This window comes from Podarcis cretensis, assembly GCF_951804945.1.
Source record: "Podarcis cretensis genome assembly, chromosome: 3".
Classification (NCBI taxonomy): Eukaryota; Metazoa; Chordata; class Lepidosauria; order Squamata; family Lacertidae; genus Podarcis; species Podarcis cretensis.
Genome location: NC_137172.1, coordinates 82,609,559 through 82,630,650, shown reverse-complemented (window position 1 = coordinate 82,630,650; position 21,092 = coordinate 82,609,559). Strand labels below are relative to the sequence as shown.

At 42.6% G+C, this 21,092-nt stretch overlaps 2 protein-coding genes across 5 annotated transcripts in view; one reads left to right on the top strand and one right to left on the bottom strand.

Annotated features, from left to right (window-relative positions):
* Window positions 1-364: 364 nt before the first annotated feature.
* Window positions 365-20,961, bottom strand: RARS2 (arginyl-tRNA synthetase 2, mitochondrial). 2 transcript variants are annotated; one of them, XM_079970482.1, is made up of 20 exons: window positions 20,825-20,961; window positions 20,202-20,275; window positions 19,562-19,667; window positions 17,823-17,906; window positions 16,220-16,317; window positions 15,118-15,173; window positions 14,003-14,086; window positions 13,023-13,099; window positions 12,178-12,336; window positions 11,860-11,966; window positions 10,571-10,657; window positions 9,867-9,927; window positions 9,267-9,343; window positions 8,570-8,694; window positions 8,086-8,153; window positions 7,889-7,998; window positions 7,484-7,582; window positions 6,341-6,415; window positions 3,082-3,145; window positions 365-837 (listed from the first exon to the last, which is right to left on the bottom strand). In XM_079970482.1, exons 1-20 carry the CDS (start codon window positions 20,825-20,827, stop codon window positions 751-753), a joined length of 1,701 nt encoding a protein of 566 aa, XP_079826608.1. In that variant the 5' UTR covers window positions 20,828-20,961; the 3' UTR covers window positions 365-750. The 2 variants fall into 2 exon arrangements, with proteins under 2 accessions (XP_079826608.1, XP_079826607.1); XM_079970481.1 differs by lacking the exon at window positions 20,825-20,961 and adding an exon at window positions 20,568-20,727.
* Window positions 20,848-21,092, top strand: part of ORC3 (origin recognition complex subunit 3) — a 43,555-nt gene continuing 43,310 nt past the window's right edge. For 2 of the 3 annotated variants that reach the window (XM_079970440.1, XM_079970439.1), the window contains exon 1: window positions 20,848-20,971. In XM_079970440.1, coding sequence (XP_079826566.1) covers window positions 20,948-20,971 — 24 coding nt within the window. In that variant the 5' untranslated portion in view covers window positions 20,848-20,947. The remainder of the gene's footprint in view (window positions 20,972-21,092) is intronic. The other variant, XM_079970442.1, reaches the window with a different exon arrangement.

Here is a 21,092-nt window from a genome sequence, read left to right as displayed (position 1 = left end):
CTAGAATCTTAATTTTTACCTTGACATTCATACAGCAAACTTGTGTTCCTTGGGTTATGCTATAAATCCTTTTTGTTCTACGCCAGTAGTCTTAACGCAGTAGTTCTTGTCCAGTTATGCAAGATGGATTATACAGGGACATGAGGGCTGCTCCTAGACCTTCTCTGTGGCAGACTGCCCAACTCTGCTCTGCTTGAATCAATGTCCTATCAGCGGCTAGGCACTTACGTCATTTCTTGGCTCTGTTGGGCACTTAAAACAAAAAAAGATAGAAAGGTCTTTAGATTTTAAGATTGCTTTATTGTCCACAAGGTACACTGAACTTGCTGTAGCTGTTTTTTGCATTTGCTGTGGGTTTTTTGGGTTGTTTTTTTTACATTTTACTGTGACATTTGTTTTACAAGGACAGCAACCTCCTCCCCACGACATATTTTGAAGAAAGGGGTGAGAATGAAAGGACTAGCTCTTCTCATAAGAATAATACAGACAAAATAATACAATGGCAAAAGGGAATGGGATCCGTTCTTCAGTGGCTAATGCTGTCTGTGTCCAATGATCTCGTCTCTAGGTACTGCTAGACTACAACTCCTTTCATCTCTGATCCATTGTCTGGGGTTGGTGGGAGTCCAAAGACATCTTAAAAGTCCACACATTTCCCACCTCTGGTCCAGGCAATATAGAGAAGTAAGAATAACAGCTAGTCTTCAGTACTCGTATAGTTTAGAATATGCAGTGCAGGAGATCTTCTCTTTACATTTTATTAACAGGTGTGATTCCTAGAAGCTTCATTCCGTTAGTCAGAACGGAGCGAACAGCCTGGAACAAACAGAGCCTTGCCTGGAAAAATAAAAGGTGGGGAAGAGGAGGACACTAATCAATTTTTATCCATAGCTCCCTTAAACAGAATTAATTCAGTAAATCTAGAATGTTTGGTGCATGTTCAACCATAGCAGAATTACAAACTACTAAAGAATAACAACAAATGTTAAGATGCCCACTTTGCACCAACAGCTGTTTCTTCCAGAGTTTAATCCTAGTAATGCTGAAAGTCTGCTATTATCTGTTTCACAGACACACGCCTATATTTGTATCCTTGTTCCCCATGCATAATGAGAAGTAGGTTGAATGCTATTTCAGCTGAACGTTACCTACCTCTCTGCAGTGAATGTATTTTTAGGGCAGCAAATACACTACAAACCGTATGATGTGAAGTACATATGCGTGCGCACACCCTGACTATGGAAATGCTGCATGGAAGACATGCTCATGCATAGTGAAGAAGTCTTAATCTAAAATTACAATACATGAAGTGGTCCTAATACACCTAGCTCAGCCTTCCCCAAGCTGGTGCCTTGCAGGTGTTTTGGACTATCGCTTCTATGCACCCCAGCCAGTACAGAAGGCTAATCTATCCAGTGATACACGGTCTATGGCACCAGGAAGAAAAAAGTGAAAATACTTGTTTCAGGACAATGGCCTCTTGATGAAATACAAGGATATCCTACATCCTGCCTCGCCTACATCAGTAAATATACCAAAGGCAATATGCTTTTATGTTTCACAAATAAAGGTGGACAGAAGGCTCTGGTGGGTGCTGTCAAGTTGAAGACAGATGAAGGGGAGAATTGACCACATACATTGGAGCAGTTTCTTTTCAGCACAGTTGCAAGAAATCTACCTGGTAGGTTAAATCTGCTCCAAGTTTGTGATTAATTAATTTGCCCCGAGTAACAGTGCAAACCCTATTATGTGTCCACTCACGTCTTTTGAGTACAATGGGACGTACTGCCAGCAGTTGTGTGTAGTATTGCAGCCTAAACGGATTTATTTAGACTGCAACCTTATTTGGGAGTAAGTCCTACTGAGCTCACTGAAGCTTCTGAGTAGGTATATAATTTTGCGCTGTTAAGCCTGCAGCTGTATTTTTAGTTGATTAAGCAGCCGGAGCTTATTTTAAAAGGTAAACTCAAACATTAGTGCCACACGTTTTTTGTCTTAACGCTGTTTTGATTTGGTGCACTACCTTGGTGTGCTGCCAAAATAGGGAATAAAGACAAGCAGAAAATAGTCTTTTCCAACAAGGATTGGTAGAGTTTATTAACTCACTAACCCCGTTTGTATCATCTCAAAAGGAAAAACAAAACCACACCAAACCAAACCGCTTTTCACTCTGCCTCTGTTTAGAACAGTTCACATATCTATAGTATTGGTAGTATTTTGAGTGGCACTATAAGGGGGGAAGTGGGTAGATTTATTGTCTTTGGCTACAAAAAGCCTGAGAAAGCTGAAGTCTAACCAAAATGGGAAAGATTCTCCATGCTAAGGAGAAGGCTTAAAGAAACACGTGGCAATTGCAGAAAACGGCTTATTTAAGCAATGTATCTCCTCACCCCTACAATTATTAGTATGGGGCAGGAAAACATTTTAAACTAAACCAAAAAAATTATGTACCGTATTTTTTGCTCTATAAGACGCACTTTTCCCTTCCTAAAAAGGGAAAGTGTGTGTGTGTGTGTGTGTGTGTGTGTGTGTGTCTTATGGAGCGAATGCAGGCGGGAGACTCTGCTCAGTGCTCCCTTTAAAGAGCCACGTGGAGCGTGACACGGCCTGTCAGTCCCTTCCCCCTCCTCGGGGAAAAGCCCCCAAGAGCTGCAAACACACTCCGTGCGCTCTTTAAAGGGAGCGCGGCTCTTGGGGGAGCCTTCCTCCCGCTGCCCAGGAGAGGCTGCGCTGCAATCTTGCTTGCTGTCCTGGCTTATGGGATAGCCGCGTGCAGCTCCTTCCTTCCGGGCAGGCGGAGCCTTCATTCCCTTCATATCCCATAAGCCAGGACAGCAAGAGGCTATCCCAGAAGCCAGATCCCTCTTGCTGTTCTGGCTTCTGGGATTCAGAACATTTTTTTCCTTGTTTTCCTCCTCCAAAAACTAGGTGCGTCTTATGGTCTGGTGCGTCTTATAGAGCGAAAAATATAGTGCTTATTTGATATATACCCCATCCTTCAACAGACTGCCAGAATGTACTTCTTTGTAACACATCTCACGAGTAACGCATTCTATTCAAATAGCATCTCTTTTACTTTACCTCTGCTAGTTCCGGAACACTGCCTTTCACGGGTAGCATTTTGTGAGCCACAGCTGCTAAGTGACTGAAACAGAAACAGAGATATGAAACAAACTCTTTAAAAGCTACAACCCTCAGTACGCATCTAAACTTACTGGCATTTGCTAGGGATGTGCAGTGAACCCAAGATTTGCATTGCATCTAGTGTTTTTAAAGAACCCAATCTGTTTGGATCAGCTGTGTGTTGTTCTGATTCAATTCCATTTTAGGGGCCCAAATCTGATCCGTTGGATATGAAACTCGGTTTTATCCACCTCCCCATTCACTCTCATGGGGAAATCTATAAACTGCTATAACTTTATTTACTCCTCACATATAAGTGAATGACATTTGCAAGCAAATGACCCCTCAGAGTGGATTAAACCTACCAAATGGATCAGGCATCATGGAAATTAATGCATTTCCATGTAGGGAACCTTTGATGTTAGTTTTTTTAAAAAAGTTTGAAACTTTTTCATTCTCTGCCAGAATTGGATGCAAATTTCAAACCTAGTTGCTCCTACTTGAGAGGGATGAAGCCTGCCAAATTTCCAAGAGAGAGATAAAGCAGTTCTCCTGTAAAGGTGGAAGTAACCATTTTGGAGTGGAAAAATAGACATCACAATCCCTTCTTTCTTTCTTTTTGCGGAGGAAGCAATTAGTTTGAAAACTGGGTACATGAGGAAGGTCCCCTGGGTAAGAAACTTGCCAGAGTTCAAACAAACAGATCCAGTGGCTATTCTGCTAGGTGATCTGACTTTTGCAAGCCACTCCAATTTGCCTAACTCTGGCACTTGCATGCTGCTCTCGTAGCCCAAACTCAAGAGAAAACGACCTAGGTATTTACTTCAACATCCCTCCCTCAAATCACGGTGGTTGGAGTCCACTGTGAAAATAATCTACTCTGTTTTAAAAGCTAGACCTGTCCATTCGAGCTCTGGGCATTTCCCCAGTCAGGTTGGTTTCTGTTTCTCTGAAAATAAAAGGGGTTGCGGGTGGGGGAAGGGATGAGTGTTTCATTAATGAATGGGAAAACGAAAGCAACAGAGTTGCTCGGAAGGTAGAGCACTCCCTGCTCCATCACAATAGGCCTTGTCAACTGTGTGATCCAACTTGGTGATGTGAAAGAGTACGCCCGATCACCCCTATTTACCTTGCCATTCAGCTTTGTTACCAATGAAATTTACTTAAGAGCAGCTTGAGTTCTATAACACAAGGGCTACCAACAGAGAAACCACCACAGTTTGGATCCTTCTGCCAATAGAACAGTCATTTTCTGACCTATTAAGATGAGCATTACGTGAGAAGCGACTCCTCCCAAACCGGAAGAGTTTCTTCTGTTTGACAAGGTTTTCCTCAATACCTTTTTATAGGCCACTGGAATTTGATAATTTACTCACTATGTTTCTCATACTGTAATATGGAGGGAGAAGGAAGAAGCTGTGGCTTCCCAGAGGTTGCCTGACTCCTAAACTCACATAAGTTCCAGGCAGCGTGGCTAATGGCCAGAGATGGTGGGAGTCCAGAAACATCTGGAAGGCCACAGGTTCCTCAGCCCTGATTTAACGCCATCCCCAAGGCACTGCAATCCTCCACTGGAAGAACTATTGCCTCGCCACACTTGCACAGGAATGCACTCAAATAATACCACAAATACATTTTTATTTAATTTTTTAAAATTATACTTGTGGATCTCTGAATCCACAAGGAATAATCATCAGGCTTGGAAAAATCTTTGCCCTTGTTTTTAAAGGAGGGAAACCTTTGCTGAAGTAAAAACAAAAACAAACCCACAACTTTAGGGGGCACAAAACCGGGGTGGGAGCACCTCAACACAGCCACCGTTGACTGAACATGCTCAGCGGCCATAAGATACTTTTGCAGGGAGTGAATAGGAAAACCAGACCGTGCATTCTGGGAAATGGAAGGACACCACCACACATTTGTTTGCAGATCCCACAGTTAAAGTTATTACTGATACAATGGCACGAAACAGTCACTAATGCATAGCTCTAGCCCTCCTGCAGAAGTTGTACATGAAGAGCCTGCTAATACTTGTGCAATACATTGAAGATGCTTCTGCAGAGTCTTCCCCTCACCCCCATAAAAGCAAATAAGCTTGAAATGTCATGTACATTTCAGTTCTATTGACACTATGCACTGTTGGCCTCAGTCACTGGACTGAAATCAGCTCATGAGGTGCCTTGGGGCAAAATGTCTTTATCAGACTCAGATGATGGACTTAACAGACCATTAAAAGTAACTGGTTTTTCTAGTTGAGGCAGATTCAAGTTCTATGAATTTGCACAGAGTTTCCTGGACAGTGTGCCAGAAAGACAGGGGTGGCTCATTAAGGGTGGGAAATGAAATAACACTTGACTGAAGGCACATTTCAAAGTTTTCAAGCCTGATTCACAGAATGCATTCTCTTCTGAGGCTTATTATTATTATTATTATTAATGGAAATGCAGTATTAACATGTGAAACAATGCTCAAATGTTCAATCTAAAGAAGTTCATTCTTCAGTGAACCACAAGTTTAGGTTCTAGGTATAGATTTGGCTCTAAATAAAGCCTAAACTTCCTCAAGTTTGGAATGAGGGTCTGTGAATCTAATTATATCAAACTACTCCTTATCAGTAGTTTGATATAATTAGATTCACAGACCCTCATTCCAAACTTGAGGAAGTTTAGGCTTTATTTAGAGCCAAATCTATACCTTGAACCTAAACTTGTGGTTATCTAAACTTGTAAACCTAAACTTGTAGCTTATCAAACTACTCCTTATCAAGGGACGCAGGTGGCGCTGTGGGTTAAAGCCTCAGCGCCTAGGACTTGCCGATCGAAAGGTCGGCGGTTCGAATCCCTGCGGCGGGGTGCACTCCCGCTGCTCGGTCCCAGCGCCTGCCAACCTAGCAGTTCGAAAGCACCTCCGGGTGCAAGTAGATAAATAGGGACCACTTACCAGCGGGAAGGTAAACGGTGTTTCCGTGTGCGGCTCTGGCTCGCCAGAGCAATGATGTCACGCTGGCCACGTGACCCGGAAGTGTCTCCGGACAGCGCTGGCCCCTGGCCTCTTGAGTGAGATGGGCGCACAACCCCAGAGTCTGTCAAGACTGGCCCGTATGGGCAGGGGTACCTTTACGTTTACCTTACTCCTTATCAAGTCTGATTTTTTAATTTTTTTAAGTAGGCTGAATTCTTGTCAAAGGGTAAGACGTTTCTCTCACCCACTCACCTACCTTAGTTTAAGGAGATAGGCAACAATATGCTTGGGCTGGAGATCTTGAGAAGACTTGTAAAGAATCTCATCATACCTGAAGAGAAATAAATAGAATAGCTGACACATACTTCAGAATCTGATCATAGCTAGGGTACGCCCAGGTCACATCTATATTCCGATACTTATTCTCATTTAACACTAATGGAACACATGTGATTTTCTAAGCAATGTAGGTATATTAAAGGATGAGGTAGCCTGTGCCTGGAGTCTCACAATCTAATAGACATGATGCGCAGTCTGAGCAGTATAGTATAGTATAGTATAGTATAGTATAGTATTAGTACCTTGGGTTACATACGCTTCAGATTACACATGCTTCAGGTTACACACTCCACTAACCCAGAAATAGTGCTTCAGGTTAAGAACTTTGCTTCAGGATAAGGACAGAAATCAGGCTCCGGTGGCACCAGGAGGCCCCATTAGCTAAAGTGGTGCTTCAGGTTAAGAACAGTTTCAGGTTAAGAACTGACCTCCGGAACGAATTAAGTACTTAACCCGAGGTACCACTGTATAGTATAGTATAGTATAGTATAGTATAGTATAGTATAGTATAGTATTAGTATTAGTATTAGTATTAGTATTAGTATTAGTATTAGTATAGGTCCTTCTATCACCTTCCTATACTGGCCACCAAGCTATATCCCCCTGAGTTGGAGAGTGGTGTCTCTCTGAGGCCAATTTGCCTCTTTTTGATGTTATTTATGAATTGTCTCTCCAGTCAAAAATGCCTGAGGTTATATAAAATTTAAAAATATCTCCAAAACTTAGTTTGCAGTCACGGCAAATCACAAGTTAATCATAAGTCATCAAGGAAACCATGTCTTGTTTCTCACAGAAAAAAGTATGTTTTGTTTTCCAGCTGTTGGGTTTACACAAAACAGAAGGCCTTAATTAAACTAAAGTTTATATGCCAACAATAATTACTTCCGATTATGGCAGTAAAGAAATCATAGTTAAGATGCTGGGCAGGGTTCACACATAACAATAAGCTTTGGTTTAATAAAACAATGGAGCCATTGTATCTAATGAAACTTCAGCTCTCAATTAAGCAAGCAACTAAGTGAACAAGCAAGCAGAAGTTTGCAACCTATATTCTGAATACCTGAGAAGGTGCTGAATTAGCGAAATAGCCTGTGGATCTTGTAGGCATGCAGCGTTTATGTGAGATGCCTGATTGACTGCTCCACACATCTCTTCTAAACTGGGTGGAGAAAAAGACAACAGAAATATTAAACATCTAAAACGTCTACACAATTTTACTGAATGGAAAAGAGCCACATTGCCTTTTCATTAATATTTTCATTGCATTTAATGGAACAGTTTTGCTAAAACCGAACAAAAAGCACTTGAGGAGATTGCGAATCCTAATTCCCAAGATTAAGAAACAGTGGCTGGGATCTAAAGAGTTGTTTTAGTTGTGGCCAAGGCTTTGGGTTGGCCCCCTGAGGTTTTCTTGGAACAACAGACCCTGACCCAGACTCTGGCCATTTTCAACTGCACCTCTTACCTGTGCAGTCTGGCGTGTGTGTACTGCAGGAAGACACCAGTATCACCTCGGCTCTGAAGAATACGATCCCAGTTGAACTGATAATCAGATAATAGGAGGCCCCTGAAGTCCTGAAATGGTAAGTTATTCAAGCATCTTGTAAACCCGGACAGCATCACTTTACATTTTCTCATGAAAGGATGACAGCATCAACAGACCTGAATGATAAACGCTGCGAGCCCAATCCTCTCAGCTGTCTCAAGAGGGTTGTCCAGTTCTTTGGTTGCTAAGTAGATAACAAAAGGTGAGGTGGGGAGAGTGCCAATGGCTGCATTTCAATGTCACACTAAACTGTGGATTGGCGAAGCATATATGAGCGTTCTCCTGGGCTTGCAGATTCCTTGCGAACTCCCTTATGCTCCTCCTGCTTAAGTAGCAGAAGGAGTTCACAAGTTTTCACATCTGTTTTTGGTTAACCGCAGGTCACTGTGCCATCTGAACTGGCACATTGGTCAATGCCTATAGGGAATTTTAACAAGTCAGCTTAGAAACCAAGGTTTGAAGTTGTCTTGTTTGAAACTAATTGTAGCTAATGTTAAGCACCATTTGTTGGACTTGGAGGACACAACAAAAATGCTAAGGCCAGGCAGGCATTTCCATTTACACAAACATTACGTTAATAAGAGAGACTGATCAGCTAACTTTTTGCAGAAGCACTTTGTTCTATCACCATGGAGCGAGCTTCATCCAAAACATCGTCAAGGAAAACCACTTCTCCTTTCCGTGTCCTCATTCCTTGAACTCTTCCAAAGGGCACATGCTGGCACCTGCAGGAAGACAGGGGACCAGAAACTTCAGTTGTTTTACTTTACCACCATAAAGGGGGAAAAGTGGCATTTTCCAAAGTGCATAAACTAAAAATGTTATTCCTTCTGAACAGAGATAATGTCAGCGCATTTTGGGATTCACAACTGTGCCCAGAAAGAAATTACTTTGTAGTTCTTAATATCTAGACACATGTACAAACATGAGGTGGAGGAGAAGGGAGATCATTCTTTCTGGCAAACATAAATGCTTGCACCGACTGAGCAATCAGAAGAACTCAACACAGAATTCCTTCAATAGGGTATCTTCAAAGCCTTAGTATGCCATGAAGGCATATATATATATATATATATATATATATATATATATATATATATAAAATGGTTGCCATATATTTAAAAAATCGAAAATCTGGATAGATAAGTTGTTGAGCTTTTACTAGCGACATGGATGACCATATGTCCAGTTTTCCCTCGGCATTTCAGCAATTTCTGCCTGGACGCTGCTTAAGGGGGTTGAATATAGGACGTATGGCAACCCTGCTATAGATATAGATAGGCAAGTACACATTTACCTTTCTGCCCATTGGTAACCCATTAATTTTAGTATCTGGAAGACCTGTTGAAAATGAGGGATCTGGCTTTTATCTGTCTTGGAGAAGGGGAAAAAAGAATCATTAAATGTACATTCAAACAGACACACAAGTGAAAATGTTCATATCCAAGGTGGGACAAATAATGGAGATGAAGTGAGGATGAAACTTGTGTACCTGAGAACATGATCTTCTAACATAAACTTTGGAAAAGCAGTCAGGTATGCGAGATCAAACTCGACCGAAAGATTCAGTCTTGGGACCACCACCCATTTCCAAAAAAGTGTCAGAAAAACTCCACCCTCACAACTTTGAAAGCTTTCACCTTTTTCTTTGTTCAGGCCACAGGTTGTGCCAGAGATTCTGGGCTATAGCCAATGGCGTCCCTCCAGCAGAAGCTTCCATCCCTGCCCCGCAAGCCAATCTCACCCCAGCAATATATCTACTTTCATTTTATCTTTCCTTTTGCTGCTGCCAAAGTCAGTGGGGTTTGAGGGCCGAATCAGAATTATGTGTTTGACGGGCTGGGGAGCTAGCCAGCCCTGCTGTACACCCACCAGTCTGCAGGACAGCCAGACTTACCACATATATCATAGTGTCAGGATTCCATTTTTCCACTCTGTCTACAGCAGCAGCAAGATCTCTGGAAAAGAAACACAAATACAGTCGTACCTCGGTAATCAAACGGAATCCATTCCGGAAATCCATTTGACTTTCAAAACTTTCGGAAACCAAAGCGCGGCTTCTGATTGGCTTCTGGAAGCCGCAGAAGCCCCGTCAGATGTTCAGCTTCCAAAAACAGTTCGCAAACGGGAACACTCACTTCTGGGTTTGCGGCATTTGGGAGCCACAATGTTCGAGAACTAAGCTGTTTGAAAACCAAGGTATGACTATAAGACCAAACGAAACTTTCCAAAATTAAACAAACTTTAACTTGCTCATTGTTAATCCTTTTGCGATTATGATTTGCCACTGGTCAATATTTTGTCATGTTGGCTGCAACTCTATACTGAGAAGCATCTCACCAGGTAGGCTGGAGTCCCATTTAACTCAACAGGTCTTACTTTGGAGTGGATACGTATAGGATTGCTCTGTAATAGCATCAGAATGCTGGGCCATTTCTATGGCAGCACCTAGGCTATAGAACTCCTTCATTTTTTTATTTCAGAGAGTTTTTAGTGTGGGTGACAGTTCTGGGTGTGGTTTTTTGCCAAATTCTTTTATGCTTTTGTTTTTATTGTATTAAAGTTACTGCTAAAAAATGAGGCAAAAAGAGTAACACTTGCCTCGTTAGGTAGAGCGAGGTTCCATCACTCCGCATCACAGCAGAACAGTCCTCCTTTTCTGATAGGTAAACCACTCCTGTTCCTTCTCTAGAAAAATGGAGAAACAGAAAACAATGAAGCAACCATATGCGATACACAGATGAATAGTCATAATCTCACAGCACACTTCTAACCATAGTGTACTCAAAAGTAAGTCCTCTTTAATTCAACGAGGCTTCCTCCTAGGTGCATGGGTTAGGACTGCAGCTTGTGATCACAATTCTACAATCACACTTATTTCTCAGTAATTCCCCCCCCCACTATCCAGAATTAAGGTTCTTTTCAAACAAGGATGATTAGGGCAAGAGGGACTTTTCACAAAAAGAAGGCGATTACTCCCTTTCCTCAGCAACTTTACTGTACCCTCCAGCTCACTCTCACACCTCACTGATCACCTATATGGGAAATGTCTATGCTTCTCTCTCTACGAACCAGGCCAGATCCTATACACCCCACACAAGAGAAGTATGGAGGGTGGTCACATGAGAATGGGCCTTTTCTATGGAATGCTATTCCCAGGGAGATATACTTGGTGCACTTGGTGTCAGTTTTTAAGCACCAGGATTTTCTGTTTACTCAGGTCTTCAATGAATTAATACTGCCCTCTGTGGTGGTATTGATCTTTAGGACTTTGTTCTCATTAATTCATTGTTAGATGAGCATTTTATGCCTTTTGTATTGTTGGCTTTTTAAAAAAAAAATCATCTCTGGTTTTAAATTGTTTTTAGAAGCTGCATTTTTGATAAGTGACGGATAAATTAAATAAAAATAATAATGAAGCCATCACGTTTACATTACCTTCACCCTCCCCATTCTCACCTGCCTGCAGACTGCCAACCCTAACAACCTAGAGCAAACTTTTCACTTTATTATGAATATCAGTATCAATTCAATACATGGTCCTTCCCTGCACAAAGCATGGGTAGGGAAACTGAGGCCAGGGGCCAAAGGCAGCCTTCTACACCTCTCCATCTGGCCCTCAAAACTCTCCCTAGGCAACATCCCTCTCTGGCCCTGTTTTGCTAACTGCTTGTGCCTGGCTAGAATGTGCACTTGAACCATGATAACACCTTTCGCTTGTCTGGATGGAGGACACAGAGGGGTGTGTGAATGGGTGTAGAAATCAGCCTACTGTACAAAGGTAAAATTTACATTAGTTGTTCTGCCCCAAAAACCCAAAGTTCAGATAAGCAGGACAGGTGAGGATGGCAGATGGTTCAAAAGCTGTAAACAGAAGAACCTGTTCGTACTGAGTTTTCTTAAGGAGTCCTTTCGCGTCCAGCATCTTTAAGACTTCTTGGCTTTTCTCCTGGTAGAATGATTCTCCAGAATATTCATCAAAGCACACTCCCAGGCGCTGAATGGCCCCACCAGGACAAAAGGAAAACAGTGTTACCATGAGACAAAGATGACCTTAATTTCTGTACGTGCGTCATTCGGAATCAAGGTGGCGAACTGAACTTTTGAAACCATACTGATTTTGTGTGCTTCTTAGAATTCCCAAGCAATGCCAGATGTGAGGCTGCTAATGATATATAAATACTGAAAAAATGGACCTGAGTTAGCACCTTGTACATCCGGGCATAGTCGTCAATGCTAATGTCTCTAAAATGTTGCCACAATGACACGGCTTGTTCTTCACGCGCCTCCAATCTTCTAAAGAAATCTTGCGCCAGCTTTTTAATGTTTTCCTCCTCTTCTGATGCTTTATTGGCCTGTACATAAACCTAAAGGAAACGAGTGAAAAATATGGGTCAGTATTAACTCGGAGAACTCTCTCCAACTAGGAAAGGGACATAAGGCAGTGGTGAAGCACAGCTTTGTACTGAGATGGTCCCAAGTTCAATCCCTGGTGATCATGACTTGGTGCCAATGATCTCAGGAAGCAGGGAAATATATCTGGCATGAGACCTTGGAGAATTGCCATGTTAAAGGAATTAATGGTTTGAGTCAGTATAAAGGAAGCTTCAAGATAAAACAGAGTCTGAATTGTCCAACAAGGTTATCTAAAACACTGTCAAATAAACAGTACCACTATTAAAAAGCTATCAGATGCTTGTAGCATTCATTCCACACAGGTGTTCAGTTAAAAGAGGGCATGTCTGTGCTAGAGATATGTTAATAGTCATTCCATCTTTCCAGAAACCCTAGTTATGTATGCCTCCAGAGGAATGGTGGTATAAAATTAAATAAATGTAATGTGAAAATAAACAGTATTTTAAGGCTCAATTACTTTTTTTTATAAATAAAATACTTATATACTGCAATTTCACTTAAAAATAAGCAGTGTGCAACACGCAAACATACACAATTAAAAACCACATTTCATCTTCATTTTGGAGCATGCACTCTGATTAACCTCACTCTTTCAGATTCAAGCTCTTTCAAACTATTTAACTGTGGATTAACGTACCTCAAAAAGATGCTGCAAAGGATTAGATTTTAGCTTTTCTTCAGAGCCAAACTGCTGGAAGCCAGCTCCCAACAAACCTGTGTTATTGTAGCCAATACAGTATTTGTTAACAAAATAACTGCATGAACTGCAAATTAATGACACAGTATTTTTTGACTACTTTTCTGCAATAGAATCTTACCAACCTGTTAAGCAAATATCAAGGGTAGAATAGCCAAGAGCATAGTGTTGCACCTCACAATTAATCCCTATGTCACACTGATGGTGGAGGCCAGGTCACAGCGCTCCTCCTCACCAGCTACCTCCGTACTATACCAGAGATCCTCAGGCTTAGAGTTCGAATACAGTCGTACCTTGGAAGTCGAACGGAATCTCTTCCAGAAGTTCATTCGACTTCCAAAATGTTTGGAAACCAAAGCGCGGCTTCTGATTGGCTGCAGCCAAGTGGAAGCCCCGCCGGACATTTGGCTTCCAAAAATAGTTTGCAAACCAGAACACTCACTTCTGGGTTTGCGGAGTACAGGAGTCAAAATGTTCAAGAATTAAGCTGTTTGAAAACTAAGGTACAAATGTATAACCTTCCAGGACTCTCCTTCAGGCTCCTAGAGCTCTCTCCCAAGGCCAGATCCCTCACTGCTCCTGCTCTAAAACCTCCTTTCAGGTGTGTTTTGTTTGTTTGCTTTGTGTTTGCTAAGATGGAACATGTCCCTGGACTGCTCCAATGCCTTTTTCCTGCCTGACTAGAGGTTGGAGGTTTCTGAATGTAAAATTCTCCAAATACAGCCTATTGTGTCAAGTGAAGCGCCATGTTCATGGCTCCACTGACTTTTGCCTCTGGCTCCCACCAAGACTGGCATGTACCTGCCACTCCCGCAAAGGTCGCCCACAAAGGAATGCAACACGTGAACTGAAAAGGGTTCCCCACTCCTGCACTATTCATATCCTGAATGAGAAAAGGGGGGGGGGAGGGAATTACTTACCAAACTGCATGCCCCAATCTCCAAGGTAATTTACTCTTGTAACATGATGTCCCGTTGCTTCTTTGATATTTGCTATGAAATTTCCTGAAAACAGAACGTGACAATTATTGATCCCAGCGGCACACTTCATCCCCAAATATAATGACTCTATAAGGACAGTTTCCTGCTGGATCTCTAAATAGTCTGAATGTGCTTTTCCAGAAACACTATTTCTTCTACACATTTAATTCAATGTTAAAGAGCTTATGTTTGCATTGTGTTCCATTATCCCAGAAACACAGTAACTTGACGCCTCTAACTGTGTAAATGTTATTACTCCCATGTTACATATAGGTAAAAAAGGCACAAGGAGGTTAAACTTGGAAGGCAATGAGCATAATAGCTGAAAGAGAATCCCAAGCATGCCATCCTTGTGCAACAACGGTTTCTCATTAAACATGGAATCTCAGTGTGATCCCACTGGACTCTATCCAGAGTTGCAATTCTTCCCTAGCTGCATTCAAAAGGTGGTCATGTATCCATATCTCAGAGTTGTGACCCACCTATTACTGCATCCTCTGTGAATTTGTCTCCTCCCCTCTGTATTGGGTACGGGACCCAAAGCTGGGAAAAGTCATTCCCCACATGATACAGAAATTCTCTCTGGTCTATGTCACAAGTTTTTTTTAGGATAAATGTCTTAACTTGTTTTGTTAAGTGCCTGTCTCAATCCTGACTTGACTGACTTTTCCTACGGCTGACCTTTGATTTCGCTATTGCAGAGAGACTCAAATTCCTTATGAACGCCTACATTACAAAGGGAGAGAACCATAGTGCAACATCAGGATTATTGATTAATTGATTGCCTATTACCTGTCTCAAGGCAATTCATGAGCAGACCATTAAAAGAGCTAAGAAGTGCTTACAATTATACACACCCACCCACCCCGAAGATAGGTTTAAACAAAATTAACACCCAAGTCATATAAGCCAGAGCAGTGTTGGGAGCCTATTATGGTGCCAAAGGCAAACCATCCATACTGTGACACCACAAGTTGGGGTGGGGTGGGGTGGAAACACCCATGGCAAGCAGGCCGGTCATATGAGCATAGAACACAGAGCATCAGCTATCTTACCTATTATTGTAGAGCGCAAATGACCCACATGAAACTTCTTTGCAATGTTGGGTGAACTGCAAGAAACAACAACAGTTACCATTTGAAGTTTGTTTTCCCCCTTGTCCATAAAAGGCATACGTGTAGACACACATGCTCAGTCCTCACAGCACCATCTCCCAAACAAAATAGTTTCTATGTTTACCCCAAACAATGAAAAATGAAAATACAACTGGCATGGTAATTTCCAAAAACAACCTATTAAAGTAAAAGCAAAGCCACAGAGTGGGATTCTGGGAGAAAACCCCATTCCAAAATGCACTGGCAGCTTTTTTGTTACTCGAGAACTAAATGTACTTTAGCAGTTACCTTTGTACAACAAGACTTCTATGCGCGCGACAGAACTTCCCCTTCCTCTCCTGCCACCTGCAGCTCCCTACACAGCCTCAAAATGTGCTCCAGAGAGTTGGGGGACCCGCAAGAGCATATTTTAGAGGCACACAAAGGGAGGAGAGGAAGAATTCTCACTGTGTAAGTAGAAAACTGATAGCACAGCAATGGCTACAACCCATTACCTTCAGAGATTTATACGCTAATCCATAGCTCATTCATATACTCTTCATGTGCGTATTCTTTCATATATTTCACTAAATGGGAAAATGTTAGTGTCATAGCTGAGTTGAGAGGAAGGGAGGATGTAGCAGGTATGCTACAAGAGAGTATTTAATATGTTTGAAAACCTGTAAGCATGGAAGAATACAATCCCCTAATAGAATTTGAACTATCAGCTGTCATTTTTGATGCGGTAAGACCATCAAACTACCAGTCTACATAGATCAAGCTAGATATTTCCCAGGCCACAGTGGGACACAAACCAGAGCAGTCACTTTGGAGAAAGGAGCAAGAAGATGACTAAAAAAACTGAGTCAAGCATCATAGTGCATGGAAACGAAAGAAGCAAACAAAACCAGACTCAGTCCAGTGAATCTATGTTGATCCATAGCCAAATATATTTGTGTAACCAGACTGCAGACTCCCAGGCATTTTAGAAATATGCTTCAAAAGAACTGAAGTTGTAATCTGCATTGAGTAAACATGTTCATGATTGTGCCTATGAACTCACCTAAACTCAATCAGGATTTTTCTTTTTGGCAATCCTGAGAAAAGTTCACTCTTTATCCCATACTTGGAGCCATCCTCAAACACTTGCTGCAACACTGTCTTAGAAATACAAAGAAAGGCATTCATCAATAAGAATTTCAGAAACAGGTTGATATTCCTTTCACAAAAAAGCAATCAGTTCCACCTGAAAGTAAACTTCAAGCATGTTAAAACTATAAACCATCAAGCACACATCTCCCACTCACAGGTCTAACCTCAACAGCAGCTAACTTCAGAACTTCAACTCACCACTTGACACTAGTACTGTCAAACTATCCTTTTCCTGCCTTTTGTCTCCCCTCATGTATCCTGTCTTCTTTGCTTGTAAGCCCGAGGTTTGCGTCAATTTAGTAGGATTGATGTGAGGTGCTTTGGAAGACAATACTTGTCTGAAAATGGGATCCAGGCCCAATTGCTGCACCAACCCCAAGCTGGGAAAGTGTCGTCCTGCCCCTGGCCAGCAGTCTCAACAGGGCTGTGCATGTGGCTGAGACCCTGCTGTTCTGTAAAGCTCTGCTGGGCAGTAGCCAAGTTAAGATCACACGCTTACCTTGGAACTCAATGGGCCTTCCTTTCAAGCAGACACATACAGGATTGCACAATAAAAGGAGCGGTTGTTTCTCACTTGAGAAGTGTTTCACCGAGTGTGTGATCCGCTACCCAGAGAACTGCTGATTCTCAGAATTTTACCACACCCCTATCTATACTCACGCTTTGCTTTGATATCAAGCCTGCTCATTTTAAGAGGCCAGAGCTCCAGCAGCTTTGACTCTCCAAGCATCTGGGACACCACACAATGTTATCAAATATCTGTGGTGGGCTTGGAAGATTGGCAGCAGCCAGAGCTTACTTCGGATTCTGCCTTCCGGTTTAGTTTCCTGTGCCCTCCCTTGGTGAACTGGGAAAGGTGGTTTGTTTTGCAGCATATTTCAGTGCTTCAGGCATTAAACACCTCGTTCAAATCAATGTTAACTAAATTTCTGATTCCCCAGCTTTTAGCTTAGTAAAATGAAAACCAAATGGACTGTTGTGGTTTTAAGTTTGCTGTGTCAGTTGTATGCTTCACTCCCCCTCCCCTCCTGATTTTATTGTATTTCAGTTGTTTTTATTTTTTTACCTGCCTTGGAACAAACATTTGTGTAAATAAAGACTGTAACCGTCAACGTACAAGGTATTAAGCCCCACTGAAAATAATAATAAAAATTTACATTTATATCCCAACTTTCCTCAAGGCGGTATACATAGTTCTCCTCCTCATTTTATCCTCACAACAAGCTTGTGAAGTAGGCTAGGCTGAAGGTACAGTGATTGACCCAAAATTACCAAGTGAGTTTCATGGCTGAGTGGGGATTAGAATTCTAGTCTCCCAGGTCTTAGATCAACACTAACTGCTACACCACACTGGCTCTCATAATGGGACTTACTTCTAAGAATACACGTATACGTTTACAATCTAAATGCTCTAGAGTAGTATCCACACTGGAACCATAAACCTTGATTTAGATTCCCCCCCCCCATAGCATTTTCCAATAGCATTTTCACTGCTTATATATATTGGGTCTTACCTTTGCTAATAATTCTCGATTTATTGTGAAGTTTACTGTTCCTTCACCTGCGCTGATTTCACTCACCACTGGATCACATTTTAACTAAAATGAAAACACATTGACAACAGTGGATTACACAATCAATGAGTGGCACAGTGACGCTGTTTTGTTATCAGTATTATCCCATACATATATTTTGAGAGATTTCAGAACTACTATGTTGTCTTTCACTGCTGCTGAATGATGAGAATAGCATGTCCTTTACACAATTAACAATGCGAACACTACCAGCAGATGGTGCTTTTTAGCACCCATTACATGTCATTTGCTAATGAGCCTTACAATTAAAAGTTTAGACTTCCAACCTGACATAGAATTTGTATAAGTTGTTTAAGCTATACGTTTAAACATGTAACTAACACACACAGTTAGCAGCTTAGGGCCCCACAGTTAACACACACAGTACAAGAGTGTTCAGGAGTAGAGCATTAGTAAAGCGACTGCTTTCCAGATTACAATTTTATATAAAAAATGGTGATCGTAAAACCTTTGTAGAGCGTTGTCCAGAAGACAGTCACTGATGTTAACATGGAAAAGGCAGACATAATCTGAGGTGCATAAGTTGTGGGGTTGCAGTATCCAACACCTGATCATTTGCAACATACAAAGGTGAAGGCAAGCAACCATTTTCCTGCTCACTCCCCATATGCGCAGTAGAAGCGCAAGGAGAAAAAGAGAACACAGGAATCAGCCTTTAGGCCAGAGGTTTCCAACCTTTTTGAGTCCATGGCTCCCTTGACCAACTACATTCTTTCTGCGGCACCCCAGTGGGGTTCATGAGCCCTGTTATGTCACCCCTTGCCCTGCAGAGCTGGCAGCCTCTCACCCTATTTCGAACACCCTACTTTGTGGAGTGTTCCCTCAGCCTCCTCTCTTCTCTCCTCTCCTTGGGAGTCTTCCAGGTAGCCACTGCTGCTACACTGCCCCACAGCCACCTGGGACTTGTCTGTCCAGACTCCATTCCCAACAGCAAGGACTGGATGACTGGACTCCCTCGCCCGCTTACTCCAAGGCCACTTCAGCTTCTGGAAACCAGCACCCCCTGACAAGCCCCAGAGGCACCATTCGCCTGGGGAGCTTAGAGCCAGAGCTGCTGCAACAAACAGCCGTGTAAGCCTTTGGGAGGCAGAGAAGTGAGAGGGCATCAAAGGAGGGCGGGGGTCAAGGAAAGAAGGACGAATGCCAGTGTTGCCTGCAGCACTCCTGACCATCATTCAAGGCACCCCAGGGTGCCACGGCACACTGGTTGAAAACCACTTCTTTAGGCTATATCAGGGACGGACAACCTCTGGGTCTGTTTAACCGTTATGTCTATGCTATATAAATAGTCCCAGTCTCTACCTTCCATGCATTCACATACCTATGATTTATTTATTTTGGTTTTATGTCTGCTTTTATTCAACCGTGATCTATAGCTGTATATGGACTATGTATATTGTCATTAGACCCTGTTTTGATAATACTATATCATACAGGATTTTGTATAGCCTTTTGTGGGGAAATTAATACAAATTGCTATTATTATTTTTTAAAGAAAACCTTTGGCCCACCAGATGGTTGGACTCCACCTCCCATCAGCCCCAGTCTGTATGGTGAGGAATGATGGATGTTGTTATGTAGCAACATTTGAAGGACCACAAGCTTCCCACCCTGGGGCTATGCTGGTCTGTTTTTAATTGAATAAACACATTACATACCTTCTTTGCCAGCTTCTGGGCTTCAAGCTGAATATCTGACTTTGAGTAATTGCTGGAGCTAGCATCCAGCACAGAACTCACAGAGAGTTGGAAATCACACGCCTGCCTAGGGGATGAATAAAAAGAAGCAAGAAATTAAGGGGGGAAGCTTTTATTTTATTACTGCATTCTGGCATAAAGACCTTTATTTATTTGCACACTTTACAATACAATTACCAAACACAGGGAGTGGTCTTCCAAGACAAATACACGTACAGATGTTAGGCATTGTATGCTATCATCCACATGGTATCCAAGCAAACTTGGAAAACCTTTTACATTACAGATTCAGCTCACATCTACAAGGTATACATTAATCTAAATTGTTAAGATAATTTCTCCATAGTGGCTGCTGCAACTGTAATGAAAGGGAGAATAGATGAATAATGAAAGGGAGAAAATAGCTAATGTTTATTTGTACTGGATTTCTTTTGAACACTAAAAGAATTATAACAATTCTATTAAAAAATTCCTAAATTATAAATAATGGCTAACTGAAATATTAGCAGCATCCTGACTTTCAGTCATCATCTTGTCTTACCATGGCAAAGAGATTTTAAGAAATTAAAATAATTAGAATATAAATTAGAAATAACTCTACCCTTTTCTTGACACTGGAACAGCATATATTGACTTAATCAAGTTTTCTGGCGGCGTCTCCAGAATATGTGAAAGCTAGATTGAAAACAGATGATCCATATTAGTTAGGACAAAGTCAAGGCGCACGACTTCTGAGACCAACAGTGTCCCGCCCCCCAACTTGTCCATCTTTCACCAGTGTGTGTGTGTGGGGGGGGGGAGTTAGCGAGCTGTTATCTCTGCAATGAAGCTTATGCAACCGCTGCATTCTTCCATCCCAGCAATCTTTCCAGGAACACTGTAGAAAGGAGGAACCAGGAACCAAGGCGAGGAGCCGGGGCAGGGCGAAAGCCGACACCTTGGCTGCAGAATGAAGGGGGAGTGGTACCTGAGCAGCGATGCTCCTCCGAAATCGACACGCCGCCATGGCGCGCCCTCCACCCCCTGCCGTGGACGCGGCTCTTGGGAGGAGGAGGAGGAGCCACTCGGCTCCCGCCGCCAATCGGATTGTACCACTTTCCGTCTGGCAGGGCAGGCGCGAAAGATTCGTACCCGGCTCCTCCCTCCCTTCCTCTCTCTGGCCCGGCTATGGCGGAGTGAGGGAGTCACATGACTGGGAGGGACACAAACTAGACCGGCTCGTACCATTCTCAGAGAGAGGGGGGAAAGGAAGAATACAAATCAGGCCCCGGAAGCGGCGGGAAAGGAGGCTCGAGTCCCGTTCGTGGAGTTTGGCCGCTGTGTGTTGAGCGGGCTGGAGCCGCAGCTATGAGCACGTGCTCAGTCTCCAAGGTGAGTCAGGAGGGGGAGGGTGCGTCGCCCCGCCCGCCTTCCGCTTCAAAGAAGACCCCCCCCCCCCATACCCGCGCGCGCCTGGCTATCGCGTCGCCACGCGGAGGGTTTGCTGAGCCCC